We start from the raw sequence: 22,111 nt of genomic DNA, 5'->3' as shown, positions 1-22,111 counted from the left end.
ACACCCACATGTTACTTGCAGAAGTACAAAGAGCTCTCTGTAAAAGGACTCCCAGGTGGGTGCAGGCTGGGACACAGTGTCCTTTAGCATTATTCTATCACCCTCTGAACCTTGCCAAAGGGAAACGGAAACTCTCAAAATGTGGTGGAAAGAAGAACATAAATTTCTATGATCTCCACTAGTACTAACAGCTGTACATTACATTATTGCTCGTCATGCAATTAGGAGGAAAAGGCACAGGCTTGATATATGTAGTATAGGACGTGTGCCCAACTTGAGAGGTGTCTCATTAAAGACAGTACCGTATTATACGTGCAAACTCCCTAGGACTGATCACTCTAGTATCGTGAAGTGAGCCTCCACTTCATGATAGATCTACCTCTGGCACTCATAACACACTTTGGTTTGGGTACACAGTAAAAACAAAGAAAATGTACACACAGCATCACATAGATGGGCTGTGGTCTGCCTGTCTTCCATAGCGCCAAGCTGTCCTCCTTACACCTCTGACCTATAAGTGCTTTTCTTCCCTGTCTCTTATTTGTGAACGATTTGAATGTAATCATGTTACTGTGACAGTGATATACAGGTTTCTAAGAACGAACAGGGAAGTGTGCTTAAAAAAAATTCCATAGGTAAAATTGATTCCTATAGGCTCTGAGTCTCCCTTAGTGTGGCTTGAGCTAGCCAATGGTTTGGGAGTCTCCTTCTTATTGCATATTTAAAGACAGTGTGCTGCTGGCCTAAATGGAAATTGGTGTGTTCTAACCAGGCAGCTAGATGGTTTTAGTTGTCAGTGGAGAAGCACAGCTGAAAGGCCTTACTAAGAATACTCATCCCTGTCCAACAGCTACTCCACAGGCTTCCTGCTTATGAGCTTCAGGTGCACAGATGTACAAACATTTCCACGGAAAACGAGGTCTGCAGCAGCATCCTTGGCTCCGGGCCTGCCCCAAATTGTCAACAGCAGCAGGGCCTGAGCTCCCCATAGATTTTTATTGCTGTAGAATCTACTGAACTCATGGTTTTAAGAATATAACCATTCCCCGTGTACTAATAAAACATTCTACGTTTAAAACCATTATGAACTTGGGACTCATTCAGACCCCAGATTGACCTCAGTGTGTGACAATGAGCAAGAAATCTGAGCCTCTGGGTATGTGGTCACAAGGGTGATAACAGAAATGGACATAATAAGAATTCAACACAACATGATTCTTGTTCTATTCGGATGAAGTGTTACCAGCAGTGAATGCAGGTTCTGCCAAAATGGCGCTGCCCACAAGTGATCTTTTTTTTTTTTAACTCTATGTGCATTCCATTGAAAGCTGGGTTTCCAAACCTCCCTGTGTCCCGCCAGCAAGACAAAAATCAAACACACTGCCTGATGGTGTTGTTGGCTTACCGCCCCAGTTCAAGATCAGCCTTAGCTACATGTGGACAACCTGTCACATAAGATACCATAAGCTGGTGTCTCAGTCAAACAGAACATAACCTAACAGCTCCATAGATTGCTTTCACACAACTGCAACCATTGTATCTGACTCGGCTCCATAGAGCAAAATCTCCATCAGACACTTTCTCTGCCTGAGCAAATGAGGAGACGCAAATGCTTGTGAGGAGTGCTCTCTTTCCTCGGTGTTTTGTTTGCCCTTTGAAGTGTGCAGTATTTACAGGGCTGCCTAGCTCTTTAATGGGTCTCGGTGGTTTATGTTCGGTGCTTGGGTTTGGAGACTTGCCTCTAGTACTTTAAACTCTAGTCTTTTCTGATATGTAGCAAGAAAGAATAAAGATTTGTGGGAAACAGTGCATTTGATTGTGTTCGATCATTGGATGCCTTTTCTATAGCCAATAGAATCATTTTCAAATCCTGCTGCTATAATGCGCTTGGCCTGGTTACAATTCTAAACTTGATAATTATGCTGTATATACTAAATATAAATATTTGTGATTTTAAAATAGCAAATATTTAAATATAAGGGACAAAATTATTGTCAGGAAAGCAGATAAAATAATACCAATAATTAGTTTTACCCAAGGTTTTCTCAGTTTTGATATGACTTTCTCTAATCAAGTACCTTAAACTCACTGATTTTTATAACCTTATTCTCTCTTGCATTCTTATTAAGATTAAGAAAAGAGAACTATGAATTAAAAAGAAATAAATGCCACTTTCCCCACAGCTACATCTGCTGGAAACTCCTCTTCATGCGGACTCTCTAAGAGACCCAACTTCCACAAATAATAAGTCACAGTGATTGGTTTGGTGTAGAGAAAGAGGAAATTATAAGTATGTGGGCCTTCTATTAAGTGGGCATTTGTGTTTGGATAGCAATTGTAATATTTAAAGAGTAATGAAATGTTAAAAACAACCAGAGCCCTCAGCATGGTAAAGACAGCTGTTAATACAGGCAGAGTTTTGGAGCCCAAAACCTTCACTCTAATACAGAAACTTGCTTCAGATCTCTGGGTGGCTTTGCAGGCAGGGTAGGTCCTGAGCAGGGAAGGGGGTCTGTCCAATGTCTCACCTTTTGGAAGTTGGATTTTTTACCTAGAGGTCATGTTCCTTTAATAAAAATATACAAAGGAATTTGAGCCTTTTGAATGGTTCTCTACGTGTAGCTGGGCTGTAGTCACCCATAATTGTGAAAATAGCACCATAGATGGAGCAGATCTCAAGGTGTGTCGTTCTACCAGTGAGAAATAGCTCCCGGTCCCTCTTGAGAGTTACAAGCATGAGTGTCACTCCCAGGCCCCATCTCTCTGTCACCACCAGGTAATATCAACACAGGAATCAGGGGGCTTTCAGAACTTCCCTGAGTCCCCACCTCAACGAGGTCTGCTCCATAGGTCACACTTAAAAAGTCCCCACTTCCTGAAGCATCCTGTGGATATTTTCCTACAGTACATGAACTGCGCAGTCAGTGTGTCTTCATGTGTGCTTTCAGTGCCTGCATTGGCGCTCAGGACCCTTACTGTGGCTGGGATGTGGTGATGAAGAAGTGCACAAGCCTGGAGGAGAGTCTGAGCATGACACAGTGGGAGCAGAGCATCTCCACCTGTCCGGTATGTGCCCGCCCTGTCCAGCTTCCAAAACGATTGCCCATGAGAGGCAGACACACGTGGCTTACCTTTCAAAGTGGATCCAGTGTTGCCAACCTATCAACAAATTTGTGTTTCCTAAACTTCTTCTATTGCTGGCTCACAGAAAGGCCACACAGGATGCTCTCACCTGCTTTACGTTAATTTGAAATGCTTAAGATTCAAAAGGCCTATTGAGTTTAAGATCACGGTTTTTACATTTTTCACTTTTTTTTTTTTTTACACAAGAGTTTGGTGTGAACTCTTATCCTTGCTACACTAATATAATGTGAACTTCCACACTCATTCCTTTCCCTTGGGGGCTGTAATCTCAGAAGCTGAGGTAAGTAAAGGTTTGAAGAACAAGTTAAAGGATGTTACTGTGGAGCAGATTCATAGACCTTCGTCGGGGTCACAGGAAGGCCTGGAAGAAGCAGCCTTGCGTGCATTCCCTTGTTGGATCCTGAGCAACGATGAGAAACTGGCCTGTATTTACAGTCCCTGAATACAAAAAGCAAATCTCACTGTTTGCTCAGCTCGTCTGCTTGGGTCCTCTCTTGCAGTAAACAGTTTTCCTTTGTTTCTCTCTCAGGCAGCAACACATCCTTTCTTGTGGTTCTAGCTTATGAACAGAAACCACCAACACCAATATGCTTAAAGTAGTGGGGCAGGTAGTCGCTTGCTGTCACTCAGCTGTGGATCTCTGCATGTTGGATTTAAGCAGCTCCGCAAGGCAAGGGCAGGGACAGATGCGGAAGCTACAGATTTCCTTTCCCTGGGTATGTTAGACATGTCTCAGGCTTCCCGGTTATCAATGCAACTTCCAGAAGCTGCTCCTTCCAGCGTTAATGCAGGTGCTAACGGAGCATGTCGTTCAGCTTGGAAGGAAATGGAGCAGAGTGAAACTTGGAAGGTCAGCTTCCTTGCCAGGTGTTTCTGTGGGTGGCGAGTTCTTCATACACAGAGCCAGCTTAGATGCCATTGCATTGAGGTGTTCCGCGCTCTCATATGGGGTTAGACCACAGTTCTCAACCTGTGGGTTGCAACCCTTCTCCCCAGAGAATGACCCTCTCCAATGACCCTTTCCCAGGAGTCCTATATTAGATAGCCTGCATGTCAGATATTTACATTATGAGTCATAAGAGTAGCAAGTGCAGTTATGAAGTAGCAACAGAAGCAGTTTCATGCTTGGGGATCACCACAACATGTGTCATATGTTAGGTCACAGCGTTAGGAAGGTTTAAAACCACTGTCTTAGATTCATTGGTTTTATTTCTTGTTTTGATTTTTGATTGTAAAAGGAAATTCCTCTTCCTTATCTCTTAAAAATGGATTCAAATGCACCAGGAACTAAGGAAATCTCCTTCTCAGGGCTGAACATGTTAAGAGCACAGAGACAGTCACCTTACATTTTTTTTGTAGAAGGTAAAAACGTAATGAGCAGCATTCAAAACATCAGCCTGCAGACTTGTCCTCATGGATATCAGTGCCTCTCCCTGCATCCTTTTATCCTTGCAATTTTAATGGTTAAAAAAAGTGTAAGAAGCAGGTAATATAAACGTGCTTTCTCTTAAGTGGTAAGAACATTTCTCCTGCACTCGTGGTTGCATACAGGAGCATCTAAGCTAAGTTGACTACGCAGAGGGAAATTCACCCCCATGTATTTGCTTTATAACAGATGTACATTTTGGATTTCCTACAATAAAAATATGAAATGGAAGGAGCCAATGTTTGAGACCTGGCCAAAGAAGTTGTCACCCAAGTTGTCTCAAGCTAACAAGAAAACAGATCCGGTTAAGTTCCCAAGGTAGCAGGGACGTGTTGTACTGCTTAACCCCAGTCCTGAGATATGACCACAGACCCAGGTCAGCTACCCATAATGAGCCCTGATTTTCTAGACATGAGATGTGTCTCTTGTTTGGAAGCCCTTGCCCATTGGATTTGTATGAAAGCCCATCCTCTTACCCAGTGGATTTCTTCATACCAAGATATGCTTTTGGCAAGCTAAGGATATTTTTTATTTTGTTTCATTTGTTTTTTCAAGACAGGGTTTCTCTGTGTAGCCTTGGCTGTCCTGGACTCACTTTGTAGACCAGGCTGGCCTCAAACTCACTTCGATCCACCTGCTTCTGCCTCCCGAGTGCTGGGATTAAAGGCGTGCGCCACCACTGCCTGGCAGGATATTTTTTTCAAAACAGCAATTATCGTACTTAGGTTTTAAATTGTTTAGTTTAAGATATCATTTCTATTTTATTTATTCTTTTGTTTCACTAAAAATGAAATATTTCATTTATTATATAAATCTATGGTGTCCATGCTTCATGATAGGATATTGATTTTAAAGTGTGTGCTTTATGCATTGTTGTCACTTTAGTAGAAGTCTCTCTGGTTATACTTTCCATACTGAGGCCCCAATCCAGGAATTGACACTTGCTGGCCCAGTGCTGTGTTACCAGTGTGTGTCTGATGTTGTAGGTGCAGTATTGTATAAGATGCCTGCTGATTTGAGACATGATAAATGCCAAGAAGATTTTGCAGTCAGATAATAGTCCTCATTCCTTCTGAATGATGCTTGCCTACACCTTTACCTAAAGCAAATGGAACATTATAAGTGGAGGCCTTTTGAAGGAAAACAGGTATTCCTATTTTATATAATATTGTATGTTGAAAGAAAACAAAGTGATCTTGTTACATTGAGTTCATTTAGTCAGAGACATGTTGATAGGAAGAGACACCCCAGACTCACTTGTGTGAACCCACCGAAAGAAGTAAACATCCAAATCCCAGTTCAGGAACTAGAGAGATGGGCCAGCGGTTAAAGAATATACCCTGCTCTTGCAGAGGACCCAAGTTTGCTTTCCGGCACTCACATTAGGAGGCTCTCAACTTCCATGACTTCACCTCCTGGCCTGTATGGGCACCTGTACTTCCCACTACATACACACGCAGATATGCATATACAAATAACTGAAATCAAAACAGACAACTCTTTTCTCTGTGTCTGTGACATGGCAGCAGTGAGTTTCCTAGCATGGGCATTCAAACTTCACACACTACGTATGATTTTTCAGCTGTTTTAGTTTGCTTGTGATACCATAGGAGAGTCCCTGAGACTGAGTCATTTATAAAGCACAGGAATTTATTACCCACAAAAGCATATAATATCAAGGCACCAGCATTGGCTTTGGTATGAATTTCTGCTGCCCCGCCCTCTACTTGGGAGAAGGTAGGAGAGCATTGGAGCCAGGTCAACATGACAATCCTTTAGAAAAACAAGTGACATATCCACCCAAGAGGAACCTTCATAGCTTGATCAGTTCTCAACAGCCCATTAAATACTATCACCATGGCAACACTTGAATTTTGGAGAAGGTACCTCAAACTGTAGCAGTAGCTCTCTAGGGCTTTCATTCTGAAAAAAAAAAAAAGCCTACCTCTTTTGCACTAAAGAGGGCCAGTTTTAAAATATCTACACATTTTAACTCCAGGAGATGGTAAAAATAATTTACTGACATACTATAGAAAAACCCCATTTCCTTAAAAAAGTTTAAGTAAAGACATTTCTGTCCAGTTAAGAAAGTTGTGGTTCTTGAGTAACTAACATACTTAAGCTAACATATTCAGAACAAGGTCATATACATGTCCTTGCCAATGTCAGTGTTGTGAACCAAGAGTCCTGTTGTCCTGGGAATCTACCTGGGCTTCACTTATGCTCTAATTCCATTTATGTCCTTTGAGGAATATCCACCATCTTATGTGATGTCATACAATGAGAATGAGTCTTTGTTTCAAACCAAAAGAACCAGCAAAACCCATGAACCAGATGACCACCTCAGTGTCTTCTCAGGGCACTGTAACTCGGAGCTTTACGTGAAGAGATGCCAAGGCAGTGGCCAGGCCCAATGCCTACATTTAGATGGCAGCAGCTGAACTTTTGATATGTTTGTCTAGGGCTCTCTAACCACAAGGAGAAAAGCCAGGCTTCCTATTTAGAGTTCCTTGCATGCTCTGATCTACAGGAATATGACTCCCCAGATCTCAGGATCTTCTCAAATGAGGGAATGATAGAAGAAAGAATGACCCAACTCTGTCCTTTGGATTTGTAGGACGGATGAGACACTGTTTCTTCATTTTGCAATAAAACTTCCTATGAGAGAGAGGAGGGAAAGAGAGATGGAGGGCAGAGGATCAGAGTCCCTGGCTAATAAAGCGGAATTTAGAAATTTGTTCATGCAAACCACGTTTTTATTTCTACCTGAGCTTCTTCGGCCAGGCTCCCTATCCCAACTAAGAGGGGACTAGAAGGCACTTCTGACTAATGACCTTTTCTAAGTTGTGACCTACAGGGCAGAACCCAGCAGCCCCTTCACAGCTTCAACTACCCCAAGATGTTGAGATTCCTCCTGGTGTCCCTGAGAAGGGATGTGCCCCAAGTGTCATTCTGTGTCTAGGAGTTGTGGTGTTTGACTCTGCAAGTGTTGCTCACCATGGGGCCTGTGGGAACTTCAGTGTCTATGGGTGATCCCTAGGAACGGGTGTTATGGCCTTCTCTTATTGATGAGCTAACCAGGACTCACAAGTTCTGAATAACAATCGCCCCTATTCACTAGTGCAGGACAGGCCTCACAGGACTGCAGCTTAGTCCTCTGCGAAGGTGCATCTTTCCGTTCAGTTCATCTGCAGAGATAAGCTTAGGGTAGAAATTAAATTGATGTCATAACATGAAGCAAAACTTCCTGGGGAGCTTATCCAATATCCTGCTTCATGCAGGCACTGGATGTAGATATGAAAGGCCTTGAAAATAAAGGATGATCTAGTAATTCTGAGGAAAAGATGTCCAGATAAAAATTTAAGATTCAGTTCGGCCATAAAAGAGCAATAGTTGGAGGAATTGGGGTTGGTGGCAGAGGTGGTGGAACACTCTTGCTACTTTGCTTATGACTGCCTGTGACTATTTCCAAATGATCCAGTTCCTGCTTCTGGACTCTCTAGGCACCCACACACATACATGGACACAGATACACACACACACACACACACACACACACACACACACACACACTAACAAAAAACAAAAGCAAAAATTTATGGCCAGATATAAGAAGAATATAAAGATGTCCTGGGGGGACATGTGCACCCAAATAATGCATTGCACACACTGGGCCAGTGGAGAATTGGTGAATGAATGAATCGATGTGAAAAGATTATTCTGAGTAACAAAAAAAAAAATGAACCCTCTTTAGCTAGCCCTTGGAAATTCATTATTTTCTCAGTATAGGGAAAGGTAAGGTAGGATGCACCTGGCTCTTGGGAGCCTCTTTCAGGGGAAAAGATATAACAGAACCATATTATACAGAATGGGCGACTGAGAACACTGTACAGGTTTCTGAACCAATTTGCTCACACTGATTGTTGGACCTTTTACAGACACAGCTAGCTTGGCGTGTGGTGAGGATTCGAGGAGGGGATATGTCGAATGCCCCATGGTTGTCATGCACTGCTGGGGTGCAAGACATGTTTTACTCTGGCCTTGATTTGATCTCATAAAGCACATACTTTAAGAAGAACATCACATGGGAGGAACCTGGAGAGAATTTTGGATAGTTTATTCTAGAGTGCTTTCTTTCATTTTATTTTTTCTCAGTACCGGGGTAGGATTCAGGCCTTGTCCTGTGCTAGCCACGTGGCAGCTCATCATACCAATAGCCAGCACATATGCCTTTACTCCAGATATCATCAGTTCAAGGAAAAATCTGGAAAAATTTAAAATATCCCAATTTCAGAACTGAAGGCCCAGGATGCACACCATTATCCCTAGTCTCCTTTTCTAGACAGATCTTCAATCTAAGACATTCGGCATCCAACCAGGCATGTGGCTGATGCTGTACGGGGAGTTCCCTCACTGCTCCTACACATCCCTGAGGCATGTAAGTTCTTCCGGCTCCAGGATATAATGTAACAAACTTAAGCAGCCCTGGACTGAAGATGCTGCCTCTCCTATCTGCAGCTTCCTCAGTGCCAGGCAGGACTGAAGGCGTCTTCTGTCCTTGCAGATTAGTCACGGTTCCTATATTCTTATCTAATCTGACCAGTGTCTTCCCTATGCCTCTCCTTCAACTATTTTATGAAATTAACTAGTGTGCTTCATTGGTCTCTGTGCACTGTCACATATCAAGTCAGCCCTCCCTTTCTGTGCCGTGATTATTATGAACTCATTTGGGGCGTAAATATGTAGGAAGGAAATTCTAATGGAATCTCTCTGCCTAAAACTCTTATTTCAAGCCAGACCCATAGAAAGAACAGAGAATGACAGGTATAGTGAATCTTCTTGAGAAACAAAGGGAGATGGTTGCCAGGGACAACTAGAAATACCTAGGGACATTTTAGAATGTCAAAAAAAAGGTGAATGTTACATCACATTGCACCTTCGCATGTCAGTGCTGAAAGCAGGGTATATTTTAAAAGCAGAAACATTTTTCTTTCTTAGCTGGAGAAAAACAGTCTGTATAGACTCCCTTCATACTCTCTTTTTTTTGGGGGGGGGGTCACTCACAAGATTTAAGTCCTATGTGTATCCTTAAGAGCAAGAGCAGTGACCAAGGTCACAAGGAGTCCATGTGTGTCATTTACCTTTTCACCGCTGTGACAAAACAACAGCTGTGAAAGCAAACTTGAAAGGAAACAAATTTACTGTGCCCCACAGTCTCAGTCCATGATCTACCAGCATCCATGGATGCTGGGCCTGAGGCAAGGCTAGCCATGATGGCAGTGAGCATATGGCATGTTCAGCTTCCTGGAAGGTAGCAAGCAGAAAGAGGACAGGGGTCCAGGCGGGAGGCAACTGCCTCCTCTGACCTATTGAATATAGCCATAGTAAGGAATTTTGCGAGAAAGAAGGTAGCTTCTGCCTGCCTGGCAGTGAGGAAGCTGCTCGTAGGAGAGGCAGCATCTTATGTACGCCCTACATCCTTATAGCCCATTGAGTGGTAAACTTGATACAGTAATCCATTCGTGATAGTATTGCCCCTGTGGTCCATCCACTTCTTAATGGTGCTACACTGTAGGAACCAAATATGTGACCCTTTAGAAGATTTATATTCTAACCATGACTGCCCTAGACCAGCTAGGACCCACCATTAGCCTTGGACAATAATTGGTATAAGAAGTCCCAACTCCCTCTTATTCAGAATGTTTCTTTCATAAAACTTGTCTCCTCTGGTGTTCCTGTCCAGAGCTCTTTGGATCACAAACCTGAGGATTTCTTGTTCCCCATAGGACAAGAGATGCATTTCAAGGAAGCACATGGACTACATTGTGTGTGATTTCCTTTTCCATTTTCATTTCTTTGCTGCTGTTACATTTTAGTTCTTCTTGGGCTTAGAGCATTAGTTTTTGCTGTATAAGATCCACACAGAGCTATGTCCAAGGCATTGCTCTGTCCGTCACTTTTGTATTTTCAAGGAGAAACACAATACAGGTGAACACTGAAAGAATTTTCTTTGACTCTAATCTTCTAATTTTCCTCAAACCATCTCTTCTTCTAAAAGTCCTGGTTACTACTTAGAGGAGCTAGAAATCTTTGAATAAATAAGTAAATCATCCTTACCTTACATTTCGTTCCCCTTTCCCCCTTGACTGAGAAGTGAGATATATACAAGTAACCAGTGGCAGCCAGGATCTCAGTTCCTTCCCCAGCCTTCCTTGCCAAGGCCTGCCCTTCCTTGATGTAGACTGTTCAACCTTCCCAACCACCTGTCCTAGACTCATCTAATGATTGTCATGGCAGGTGGCCGTGGTCTGGGCTCTATCTTCCTTGCCCTTTTTCAGTTAAGGGCCCAATGAGTTTCTGCCCGGGTTTCATGATTCTATGACTAAGGCTGCATGTGACACTGCCTGTCTAGCTCTGACTCTCACCTGGCTTCAGCAACCATACCACCTTCCTACCTGCTGGCTTAAGATGGCTGAAGCTCTTTACACAGTGTGCCCGTGGGTTCTGCAACATCTCTCAGCATTTCCCTAATGCTTTCTTGTCTCATCGCCTCTCTGTACAATCCTACGGACTGTCATTCTGTTTCCTGACAGGGTCATGGTAAGTTCATACATGTATTCTTCAGTGTGATGTCCCACCTACTATCTACTTCCATTACTCTCTGGGGTTTTGTTTTTTGGGTTTTTTTTTGTTTTTGTTTTTGGTTTTTTTGTTTTTTGTTTTTTTTCATTTGTTTGTAGGCTTCCTTCCCCCACAACAGGACTAGGCCAGAGTCTCATAAGCATATAAATAGGCTTGTACATGAGGAAGAGCCATTTTATATAGAATGTTATGATGGGGGTAATTTGTGAAACTTGCCCGAATGCTGCTGTTCTGTGTTTGGGGCTTTTCAAGTTATCTAGACTTACATATTCATTTAGATTCGTGCTGTTTAGGTTTCTGCATCAGATCTGAGGAGTCGTGACACATTGTTTTCACGTATAGTTGGTTTTACTAGGAGGCCCTGGCACCTGTCTGCCATTCACAGAGCAGCCATAGACCCCCACCAGGCAGCTCTGAGCTCTACCGTCCTTTCCTTCAGTTTCTCTGCTCATCATTAGCTCAGTGGGTGGCCCATTCTCTTCCTGAACAATGCTGGCCAACGGTATAAACGTGCCCATAGATTTTAAAAACCAGACGACATTTTCTTTTTTTTTTTTTTTTACTTTATTAATTTATTCTTGTTACATCTCAATGGTTATCCCATCCCTTGTATCCTCCTATTCTTCCTTCCCTCCCATTTTCCCCTTATTCCCCTCCCCAATGACTGTTCCTGAGGAGGATTACCTCCCCCTGTATATGTTCATAGGGTATCAGGTCTCTTCTTGGTAACCTGCTGTCCTTCTTCTGAGTGCCACCAGGTCTCCCCCTAAGTGTCCATCAGTAGAAGAATGGATAAAGAAACTGTGGTACCCATGTCCCTTTGTTGGGGAGGCCCAATGGCACTCGGAGGAAGGATAGCGGTCTACCAAGAAAAGACTTGATACCCTAGCACCATATTCAGGGGGAGGAGGTCCCCCACAGCCACCGTCATAGGGAAGGGGGATTGGGGTGAAAGTGGGAGGGAGGGAGGAATGGGAGGATGCATGGGATGGGATAGAAAATGAGATGTAATAGGAATTATTTTTAATTTTCAATAAAAATGTGTTATTATTAAAAAATAAAGTCTATGGAAAGACCCTCATAGACAGAAAAAAAAAAGAAAAAAGAAACTGTGGTACATATACACTATGGAATACTATTCAGCTATTAAAAACAAGGAATTCCCAAAATTTGTGGATAAATGGATTGAGCTAGAAATGATCATAATGAGTGAGTTAACCCAGAAGCAGAAAGACTCAAATGGTATACACTCACTTATATCTGCATATTAGCCCAAGGGGCATGTCCCACAAAAGCCTTCACTTACCAGGAAACTGAGACAGAGGGGAGGACATTCTAGTGGGACTCTAGATGAGAGAAGCATGGGAGAATGGCAAAATAGAAGGATCCAGAGGGTCCTAGAAGCCTACAAGTAGAACATTATGATAGGCAGATTTGGACTCAAGGGTCCCACTCAAACATAGGCACCAGCCAAGGACAATACAGGCGGTAAACCTTAAACCCCTACCCAGATCTAGACAATGGACAGAACACTCTCCACAGTAGAGTGGAGAGTGGGATATTACTTTCTCACATACTCTGGTGCCTCAACTTTGACCAGACGACATTTCCAATGTGAAAATGCCCATAAGAGCAGTAGATGTCCTTTAGCTTCTTATCTATTGTAAGAATGTGTGTCCCAGATTCCCCTGTGGCCACTTGGGAGCAGTTTGGTCTAGTCTGCCTCAGGACTCTCACAAGGATGCCAGGACAGAAGAAACATGTACCCTCATTCACTTGTGAAGCCAGAAAGTAAGCTGCATTCTTCCTGATGTGTCAGTGACTCAGGAGCCTTGGGCTAGCTTGGGAAGCACAGGTGTGGCGTTCCCTGTAGCCCCCAGCACACCTCGTGGGTAGAGAGTCCCTGCTACTTCTCATTTCTCTTGATGGACTCTCCTCACCTGGGCAGGCAGGCAGTACAGTAAGTGAGACTGTCAACTGTGTTCAGTACCCTAGGGCACAGTGATGGAGAAGAGCTGACTCCGCAGGTTCCCAGGGCAAGTCCACCCTGTCTCAGACAGTCAGGACCTTCTACAGGTGGCAGCAATGACCTATAGGAATAGTCAGGATAGCGTGGCCTGTGGATAATGGATATGACACAAACCACCATCCTTGACCGATGCCTGTTCCCTCAACAGGACACTTGGGCTTTGTACATTGAAAACAAGAATAGCAATGTTTATGTAGCAGGCAGGGGTCTGTGTGTGATTGTTAGCATAGACCTACTTAAGTAGCAGATAAGTAAAAGAAGGAGGTTGGAGCATGAGTGTGGGAAATGTCCAACGTAGGGCCTTTGCTGATTTAGCAAGTGACTGTCAACCCACAAGTTTGAATCATCTTTCCATGTGGGATGTGTTGCAGCTCAGAGGCACATGGTTCACTGGACCCTGATGGTCCAAGTAGGACCCGCAACCAGGGGCGTTACATATGGGGATCTTAGAGATGAAGAAGCCTCCTCTTGGAGAATGTGCCTTCGGTTTCCATTTGTGTTGTAGCTTACTCTTAGATGAGGCAGCCCCAGGCTCTCACTTTGGCCACAGATTGTGTATAAATAATGGAGATTGGTTGGAGGGTTGAGTTCTGCCCACTTTAGCAAATATAAATATTTACTGTTGACTAGAGTAGAGAAGCACACGAATAGAGCCATGTCTGTAGATTGTGACTAGCCAGCCTGCCAGTGAAAAACCGCCATTTTAATATGTAAACATTTCTTGTAGTACTTAGAGAAATAATGGCTCAAAAATTCTGTTGCTTCTGGGCCTGGTGCCTTTCATGTACTGCCTGACTGAGAAGACAATCTGGAGCCAGCAAATGCAAATCTTCATCAAATTGTCCAAGACTCATCTGTCTTCATATTAAAATGAAGAGACTAGAACTTTAGTCCTGTCTGCTCCCTTTTGGAAGGAAGACCTTGGACAGGGAACTTAACTTTTGGCCCCAGGAGCCTCTCTCCTCAGAAGATCTCTTATCACGTGTGTCAGAAAGCTGCTCCCTCTTCAGTGTTCAAGCACTGATGTCCCAACCCCACTGGAACCCATCACCACACCCCAGGTGTGGCCAGAGCCCAGCATTCTGTCTTCAGTGACTTGTAGAACTCTGCAACACTGTGTACTGAGCACTCTCTCTCTCTCTCTCTCTCTCTCTCTCGCTCTCTCTCTCTCTCTCTCTCTCTCTCTCTGTGTGTATGTGTGTGTGTGTGTGTGTGTGTGTGTGTCTGTCTCTGTCTCTGTCTCTGTCTCTCTCTCTCTCTCTCTCTCTCTCTCTCTCTCTCTCTCTCTCTCTCTCTCTCTCGCTCTCACTCTGTGTGTGTGTGTGTCTGTTTGTCTTTCTGTCTGTCTGTCTGTCTCTCTCTCTCTCTCTCTCTCTCTCTCTCTCTCTCTCTCTGTCACTACCTTGCATTGCTTCTTCTCCACCCCCACCAATGATAATAAAGCATTTTCCAATGACTCTCATTGACTGGGAACAGCCCAACACTGTGAACTTCCAATATATTAATTCCTCTGTCATTATCTAAGCTGTCCTTGGCAACAAGCATCCTGTCCAGCTGCTTTACTGGTCCCTTTCCACTCTGTACCACTCAGCACAAGTAAACTTGTTCATCCTCAGCAGCACAGCCCTGTGATGCCCTTAGTAGCTAGTACATATAGTCATAAGCACACACCAAGCCCTTCCTGGCCAGCATACAAACTCCAAGTGGTGCTCATGGCATAGCTCTGGCAGGAATAAGTCTAATCACTAGAGCAATCTCATTGCTCAAGGGGCACTAAGAAGCACTTGGCCTGAAACATTGTCACTTGGAGGCAACATGTGAGCCAAACCAGGATAAATTCTTCTGGGGGGGGGGGCGGTGGGGTGGCAGTTCAAGGTGTATGTCCATGAATCAGATGTGTACATCTGTGGGTTTTTCTTGATCCTTGAGTTCCCCATATTGGTGGGCAATTCTGCCAAAACCTCATTCCTGGGTCATTAACTTTTACTCCTCTACTTCTTCCTCTCCCACTTTCCTTCTCTTCCTCCTCCCTCTTTCTCATCACCTCTAGCAGTGACCTATGTTACATGACTTTAGAATATTCCCATACGCACGGCCTATTTTAATTTTCTTGAGTTTTTGAAATAGTTATCAGTGTCACGGGAGAGATCTTTTGTTTTCGGGCCATTTTTATTTTAGCAGCTTTAACCTTTCTGACACCAATGCTTGTATTTGCCTTCCAGACCAGAAATCTCACCGTGGATGGGAGCTTTGGCCCTTGGTCTCCGTGGACACCCTGCACACATACAGATGGCACTGCTGTGGGATCCTGCCTCTGCCGGTCCCGCTCCTGTGACAGCCCAGCTCCACAGTGTGGTGGCTGGCAGTGCGAAGGCCCTAGAATGGAGATCACCAACTGTTCCAGGTGTGTGCCTCAGATCATTCTGATGTGTAGTCTCATTTTGTTTCAGATTGCTGAGGTATCTGGGAAATTATCTGCGAAATTCAGTTGTTTTCTTGGAGGAGGGTTATTTGCTTGTTTTTGTTTGTTTCAATACAGGATTTCTCTTTGGGCTGTCCTGGACTTGTTTTTGTAGACCAGGCTGGCCTCCAACTCATAGAAATCCGCCTGCCTCTGCTTCCTGAGGTGCTGGGATTACAGGGTGCGCCACTGCACCCTGGAGGAAATTATTCTTAATACAAGCCATCCCTTTAGTAGAGGCAGGTGGCAAAAAGCGAAGGTTACCCATGAGTTAACTATTACATCATTTGTGAGAGAAAATTTCAAACTGTAAGTTGAGTTGAAATTTTAAATTGTTTATAAACTCATCATTGGTTAGGACTTTACTAATTTGCTCAATATAATTGGCTTCTTTGATGGAAATGTCCATTGCTTAATATCTTCCGAAAACATATGACTAATAGCCCCTGCTTGTAGAGCATGTGCATTAGCTGGAATCAATCTTTGCTCTGTGCTGTGGCAGATCAGAACTCAGCATAGCCCAGCTCTCTGACCTCAGACCCTTAGTGACCGGCACAGTCCAGAGGTGATCCACTGAGGTCATTAGAGTTTCAGTGTGTTCTTTCCCAACTGCATTTGCTTGTCCTGCCTGGTTCCCCTGTTGACCATAGCATCAGCAGAGCTTTGTGGGTCAATTTGCAAGCCCTCTTCACTTGATTACTAACAGGCCATTTTTTTAAAAAATCCTACCTGCTTCTTAGAAGCCTAAAACACAGAAGCAATGAGAGAAACTATCTACAAAGCCAAAGATCGAATGTCAGGTTGGGTCACTGAATTGTGTGAGAGCTTAGGGCAAGAAGGGTACTCAGAGCAGGATGTGCAGACAAGAAAGACAACGGGTGTCCTTCTCTGCAGTTTTTATAGGGTGGGTTCAGTCACCTCATAAGGTTTTCAGAAGGGAAGGAGTGCTCCAAACAGGCTATGTAACAAGACAGAAAACACAGCTCTGTCAACATTGTATCTTGCTCCACATAACTTCTGTTCAGTGAGGTGGATTCCGTGAGTGCCTGGAGGGAGCCTGACATAGGACACCAGGCTGACGATGAAGATGGCGAGGAGTAGCTGGAGCTGTGTCACGCCATGTCATTTCTAAGAGAGTGGAGTGCTCGGCTGCAGTTCGTCACTCCGGCTTCAGTCCCTGTTCCTGTTGGGAAGTCGCCCTCTAAACAAGCCTACAGTGCAGCTTAGTTCAGGTTAAGATCATAAGTCAGTCAGGCTGCTCCGGTAATGCTACAGAAGTGCAAGCAGGTGACCAGGGACTGGCTCCGTTGTCAAAATCTCCCATGCTCTGTGTGGTCACTTCAGGGGGCTCTGTAGTTTCCCACCACTCTGCACTCAGCAGCTTCTAGAAGTGCAAAACCACGTCCATAATCACTTATAGCATTGCTTCATTTGTTTCCTGATTTCTCACAGTCCTGCTTATTTTAGACACTTTTACTTACTTGTTGTGGCACATGCAACATGTCCTTTATATTATAAATAGAATATATTAGAAAGCCATATATATTTAAAAGCTTAAGAAATTAAAAATTTTAAAATAAATATTAAAATATATTGTAAAGTTCTAATAGCCCTATAAATTATTTTGACAGTATGTGGGGCTGTTGGTCGAAGGGTATAAGGAATTGGCTTGTTATATCTGAGGAACTTTGGAGGATTGGTCTCATTTTGATTAAATTATCGACAATTTATCATGCCCTAAACTAGCAATGTCTGTTTTTTTCACAGTTAGTGTCAGGTATCAGCTGGTAAACTGGAAAGTTACAGAATAGATTTAAAATTTCCCAGAAAACCTCACTTAACTAAATAATTTGTTAACTATCTCAACTTCTATATTTAAACCTATGTTTTTAGTGTCGCCATTCCATACATTTGTGTTCTTAAAGGAATGTACGATGGGGAAATCAACTCTAATGTGAACTGATCTTGTTCCAAACAAATGAAATTCAAGTAGCTGAAGATGCAGGATGTCTGTGACGATGTGCATCTGATTAAAAACTACAAGTTCTGAGACTGAAGAGATGGCTCAGGGTCAAGGGCGCTGACTGCTCCTCCAGAGGTCGGAAATTCAGTTCCCAGCACCCATATCATTATAGACGGCTCACAACTGCCTAGGACTGTAGTCCCCTAGAATCTTCTCATGTGCGGACAAATATAAATATGTAAATAAATGAATCTTAAAAATGAACGGACGTTTCATGCAAAGTATGCATAGGAGCTCCAATGAAGCACTACAATGTATGTTCTAATGCCCCAAATAATAAAATACCTACAACTTATTTTTAATAGAAATAAGAAGACTTCTACGGGAGATATTTAAATTACAAAGACTCTGAATATATTGTTACTTTTCAGGAAAAAGAATGGCAATGCTGAAAAAGTGTGTCAATAGCAATCTATTTTGTGAGTGATTTTTATTCCTTAATATGACTACATCACTCTGTCTGTACAATGGCACAGATTTGTGTGCTCCTGAAATAACTAGTCCCCCTTCATTTTTAGCAAAGTTGGCTTGAAATATTGACAAAGGTTCCACTTGACCTCAACATACACGCTGCATGTAGGACAGTGTATGCTCACTGATATTAGATTTCATAGAATATGCTGCGTGTGACTTCACAAGATCCTTCTGTCTCAGGGGCACTTCTCCTGTGTTACAACAGATGTGACAGGACTCAAGTAAAATTGGGAATTTTATAGATTTAAGATTCACTTCTAATACTTTGTGGTGAAATACCATTCTAATGGTTTGAAATTTTCATAACTAAAGTTCCTTAACTGTTTCAACCATAATAAGTGCATTTGGAATGACTTGTGGCTCTCACATCAGATGCCGGGTCTAAAGGAAGTCACAGGGACTGAAGTTATCATTCTGCCCTGTCCAAAGGCTGTGGTTCCCTCCTTCCCGGGGCCCCGCAACCGGAAATGGGGGAGGAAACACCCCCGGGACAAAGACCTTTGGAACAGACGCAGATGGGGCTTAACTGAGGTACTGAGTCATGTCCTCTCCTGCAGGAATGGAGGCTGGACTCCCTGGACCTCCTGGTCACCCTGCAGCACCACCTGTGGCATCGGCTTCCAGGTGCGGCAGCGCTCTTGCAGCAACCCCACGCCCAGGCACGGAGGCCGTGTGTGCGTGGGTCAGAACCGGGAGGAAAGGTAGGTGCTATCTCCTTTCCTATGCCAGCATCTGCACGCTTCCTGCCATGCCAGTGCCGTGAGAGTTTCACTTTGGGAATCTAGCTTAGAATTCCTCTCTGTTAAGTTAGCACGCACCTTATTTTTCTGATATCCTTCAAATTTGACCTAAGGTTCCCATGAAGAGCCTCGTTCTTGTCCTGTTTCCCTGTGTGCTTCAACTGGCCCAGCGACTCCATTCTCAAGTCACTTGAATATTCAGGAACCAACGGCACCTATGTGCTGGGCTTCTGTGCACCCAGAAATTGAGCCTGCTGGAGAATGGCTGTTGGGTTATCTCAGATAGCCCTGTCTCAAAAACTACAAATCCCAGCAGGACCTGGTGACAAGGGCAAGCAGGACAAAGATGTCTGCTTTCGCCTGGAGTTCAGGCAGGTTAGAACAACCTGGGGGCGGGGGGAGGGGTCTGTATCTGCCTACCCTCTAATCTGTTGATAAACATCCCTCATGAGCTGCAGTACCAGCCGCAGTGGAAATTGCTTTCCGTGGAGACTTTCACAGTTCAGTAATTCATCCAAGTGTGGTTTTGCTGTTTTGTTATAGAATTTTGCTTTGACTGCAAAATCTGTTCTTTGTTTCTTTTCTCTCCCTTGCCTACTAAATGCATATTCCACTTTTGTCACTATTGTAAGTGGAAAGTTGTAGGTGATGTTCACAGCACTTCTAGGACATGGGTGTGTGCCTAAGCATCACACACACACACACACACACACACACACACACACACACACACACCCCGTACTGAATGGCTTTCAGTGCCTTGTAATGAAAAAAAAAATCAGAAGCTCCTACTTGGTGTCACAGGTCCAGGGAGTCACATAAAAACATCATATGTCCTATGTGGCCACACGTTTTATAAACAAAGAGCAGGCTTATTGACTTCTTGTATAGTCTTACAGTGGGTATTTAGTATATCTTGAGAGTGAATAGAAGACTATTTATCTTCTTCATCCATGCAGTTTCTTACTTACCAGTTAAGATGTCATCCTTTTGACTGGGAATAACAGGAAGGCTCCTGTCACACAGACAAAGTTTGTCCCCTGTGGAGACTGTCTATAGTGTTCCATCTAACTCCAGTTGATAGGCGAGAGGACCAGAAAGAAAAGAATCTTCTTACTGTATTTTGCCAAGGCTTGTATGATTTTAACTAGTTGGAAAGTTTTTAACACGATAGCATATCGCATCGCTCATCCTATTCAGGAGAAGTCACTTCTGTCTATGCAAATGCTTCTTTGGAGTCCACGCACCCCACAGACACCATGTCCTCCCCGAGGCTGAACACAGAGGAAGGACAAGGCTGCAGAACTCTGTGGAAAAATAGACTGTCTTGTCCCTACATTTGACTCTTCCTAAAGCCATACTTTTAGGAAATGGTTTAAAAAGCAATGGCTTATATGTTTGGGTGCCTTACACCTAACGTGTTCTTTGTTTACAGGACACATGTTTTGGGCAGTAGAGAGGGGAGGATTGTTTAATAGAGAAAACTTTTGCTTCAAGTAATTAAGAGATGGACGGTAGGAACATTGACTGTGTATTGTTTTATAAACAGATGCATCTCTATTGAATATGCTTTCAAGATGAATCCCAGGGGTTTCAGAAAAGCCAAAAATACTTGGCAATCCTTGGTCTCTGTGAACAAAAAGTGCTTAGGTTTATTAAGATTCAGAATCAAACCCATCATGATTCGGCAGTGGAGAGATTTGATGATTAGATTAAGGTAAGGTGTAGGGCTCTAGGACCAGGCATATGAAGTAATTAATAAAGTTTTGTGATATATAAATAGCATTAAACTCAAAGAAGTCCAGTATGGCGACAACTGAATGAATCGATTCTCTCCCCAAATTCAATTAATGTCAGCAACATAGTTAATAATTTCTGCAAACAAGTTTTGCTACATGACCTAGTCCAGTAGGGGCTGAGCCTCAAACATAATCTCCTGGGAATTTTCACATCACTTTTTTTCAGGTGCTATAGAATGTATGAATGCTCTTTTTGTTTCTAATATTAATAATATTGGAACAAATTTCTTGATTAACAAGAACTTAGTAGAGGCATCAATTTCCCAAATGTCACTAATAAGGTGAGATGAAGCCGACCTTGGTACCAGTGTCAAAATACAATTGAGTTAGGTTTCTACTCCTGTCACTATGGATCCCATTGACTAAAACAAAAACAACATGCAATTACTGCCCCACTCTCTCAGTTGAACCTCATGCCAAGGTTTTGGAGTTGTTAGCCAATTACTGCCCTAAACCCTTGACAATTGAGCCTTCCTAGTGTGGCCTCCATCTCTTCACAAACTGACTTTATGAACTAATTGACATATTCATAGGACACATCCTCATCTGGCCATAGTGGCTCAGTAAGAAAGAAATCCTGGGCTCTGCCCACACTGCAGAGAAGGGGATTGTAGCATGATGGAGCAAGTCTCATTGGTGACACTTTGGATTGTCTATCGTAGACAATTCTCTGAGCCCAAGTCACTCACACCCTACCATCAGCAGAAAGTCTTTCATCTAATTGCAGGATTTCCAATGGCATACCCCATTAAACTATACCCCAAAAGCTCAAAGTGCCACCCCCTAAGTAAGATGTTTATGAGGCTCGGTTGCAGTAGCACCTCTTGGCTTGTCAATCTCAATCCCAAAAGACAAGTTACCTGTCACCAACGTTCACACTATACAACAGTGGAGATGGGCAGCAAATGACAGCTATGCATGTTAAAAAAAAAAAAAGTAAAAATGGGAGTCACTACAACCTTTTCTCCAAAGTAATCCCACAGCATAGCCAGGTGCATTTTGTGAGTTACTTAAGACATGGGCATCCTGATCCATGGGCCTTGGATCAGCCTTGTGGGCTCTTAGCTCAGCTCCCTGAGATATCTTCCCTTTTCCATAATGTCAGCAGATGTTTGCACCTGGGAAGTTTCACCTGAGCTGGTGAAACTTGCATGAGCCTCTTCCTGCCAGCAGAATGTACTCAGTAGTATTTAATTAGCAGCTGCCATGTTCCTTTCCCTCTAAGTAGCTGAAATTACTCTCTGATAAACTTTTAAAGACTCAAGGGATTTGTTCTTGTATACCAAAGGTGCAGTCCCAGATATTTTTGAGACAGTCCTTCCCTGTCTTATAGTCCTGCTGAAGTGTAGAGAACGCAATAACTGGCAGCTTGC

The 22,111-nt window shown here is 43.3% G+C and overlaps 1 protein-coding gene across 6 annotated transcripts in view; it reads left to right on the top strand.

Moving 5' to 3' along the window:
- SEMA5A (semaphorin 5A) overlaps positions 1-22,111 on the top strand; it is a 442,105-nt gene that overhangs the window by 357,156 nt on the left and 62,838 nt on the right. For all 6 annotated transcript variants that reach the window (XM_084782844.1, XM_084782839.1, XM_084782840.1 and 3 more), the window contains 3 exons: positions 2,949-3,066; positions 15,464-15,645; positions 18,757-18,900. In XM_084782844.1, the coding sequence (XP_084638970.1) occupies positions 2,949-3,066; positions 15,464-15,645; positions 18,757-18,900 (444 nt within the window). The remainder of the gene's footprint in view (positions 1-2,948; positions 3,067-15,463; positions 15,646-18,756; positions 18,901-22,111) is intronic.

This window comes from Acomys minous (assembly GCF_964271855.1).
Source record: "Acomys minous genome assembly, chromosome: 5".
Classification (NCBI taxonomy): domain Eukaryota; kingdom Metazoa; phylum Chordata; class Mammalia; order Rodentia; family Muridae; genus Acomys; species Acomys minous.
The sequence above is the reverse complement of the archived record's forward strand: the minus strand, read 5'-3'. Positions and strand labels throughout refer to the sequence as shown.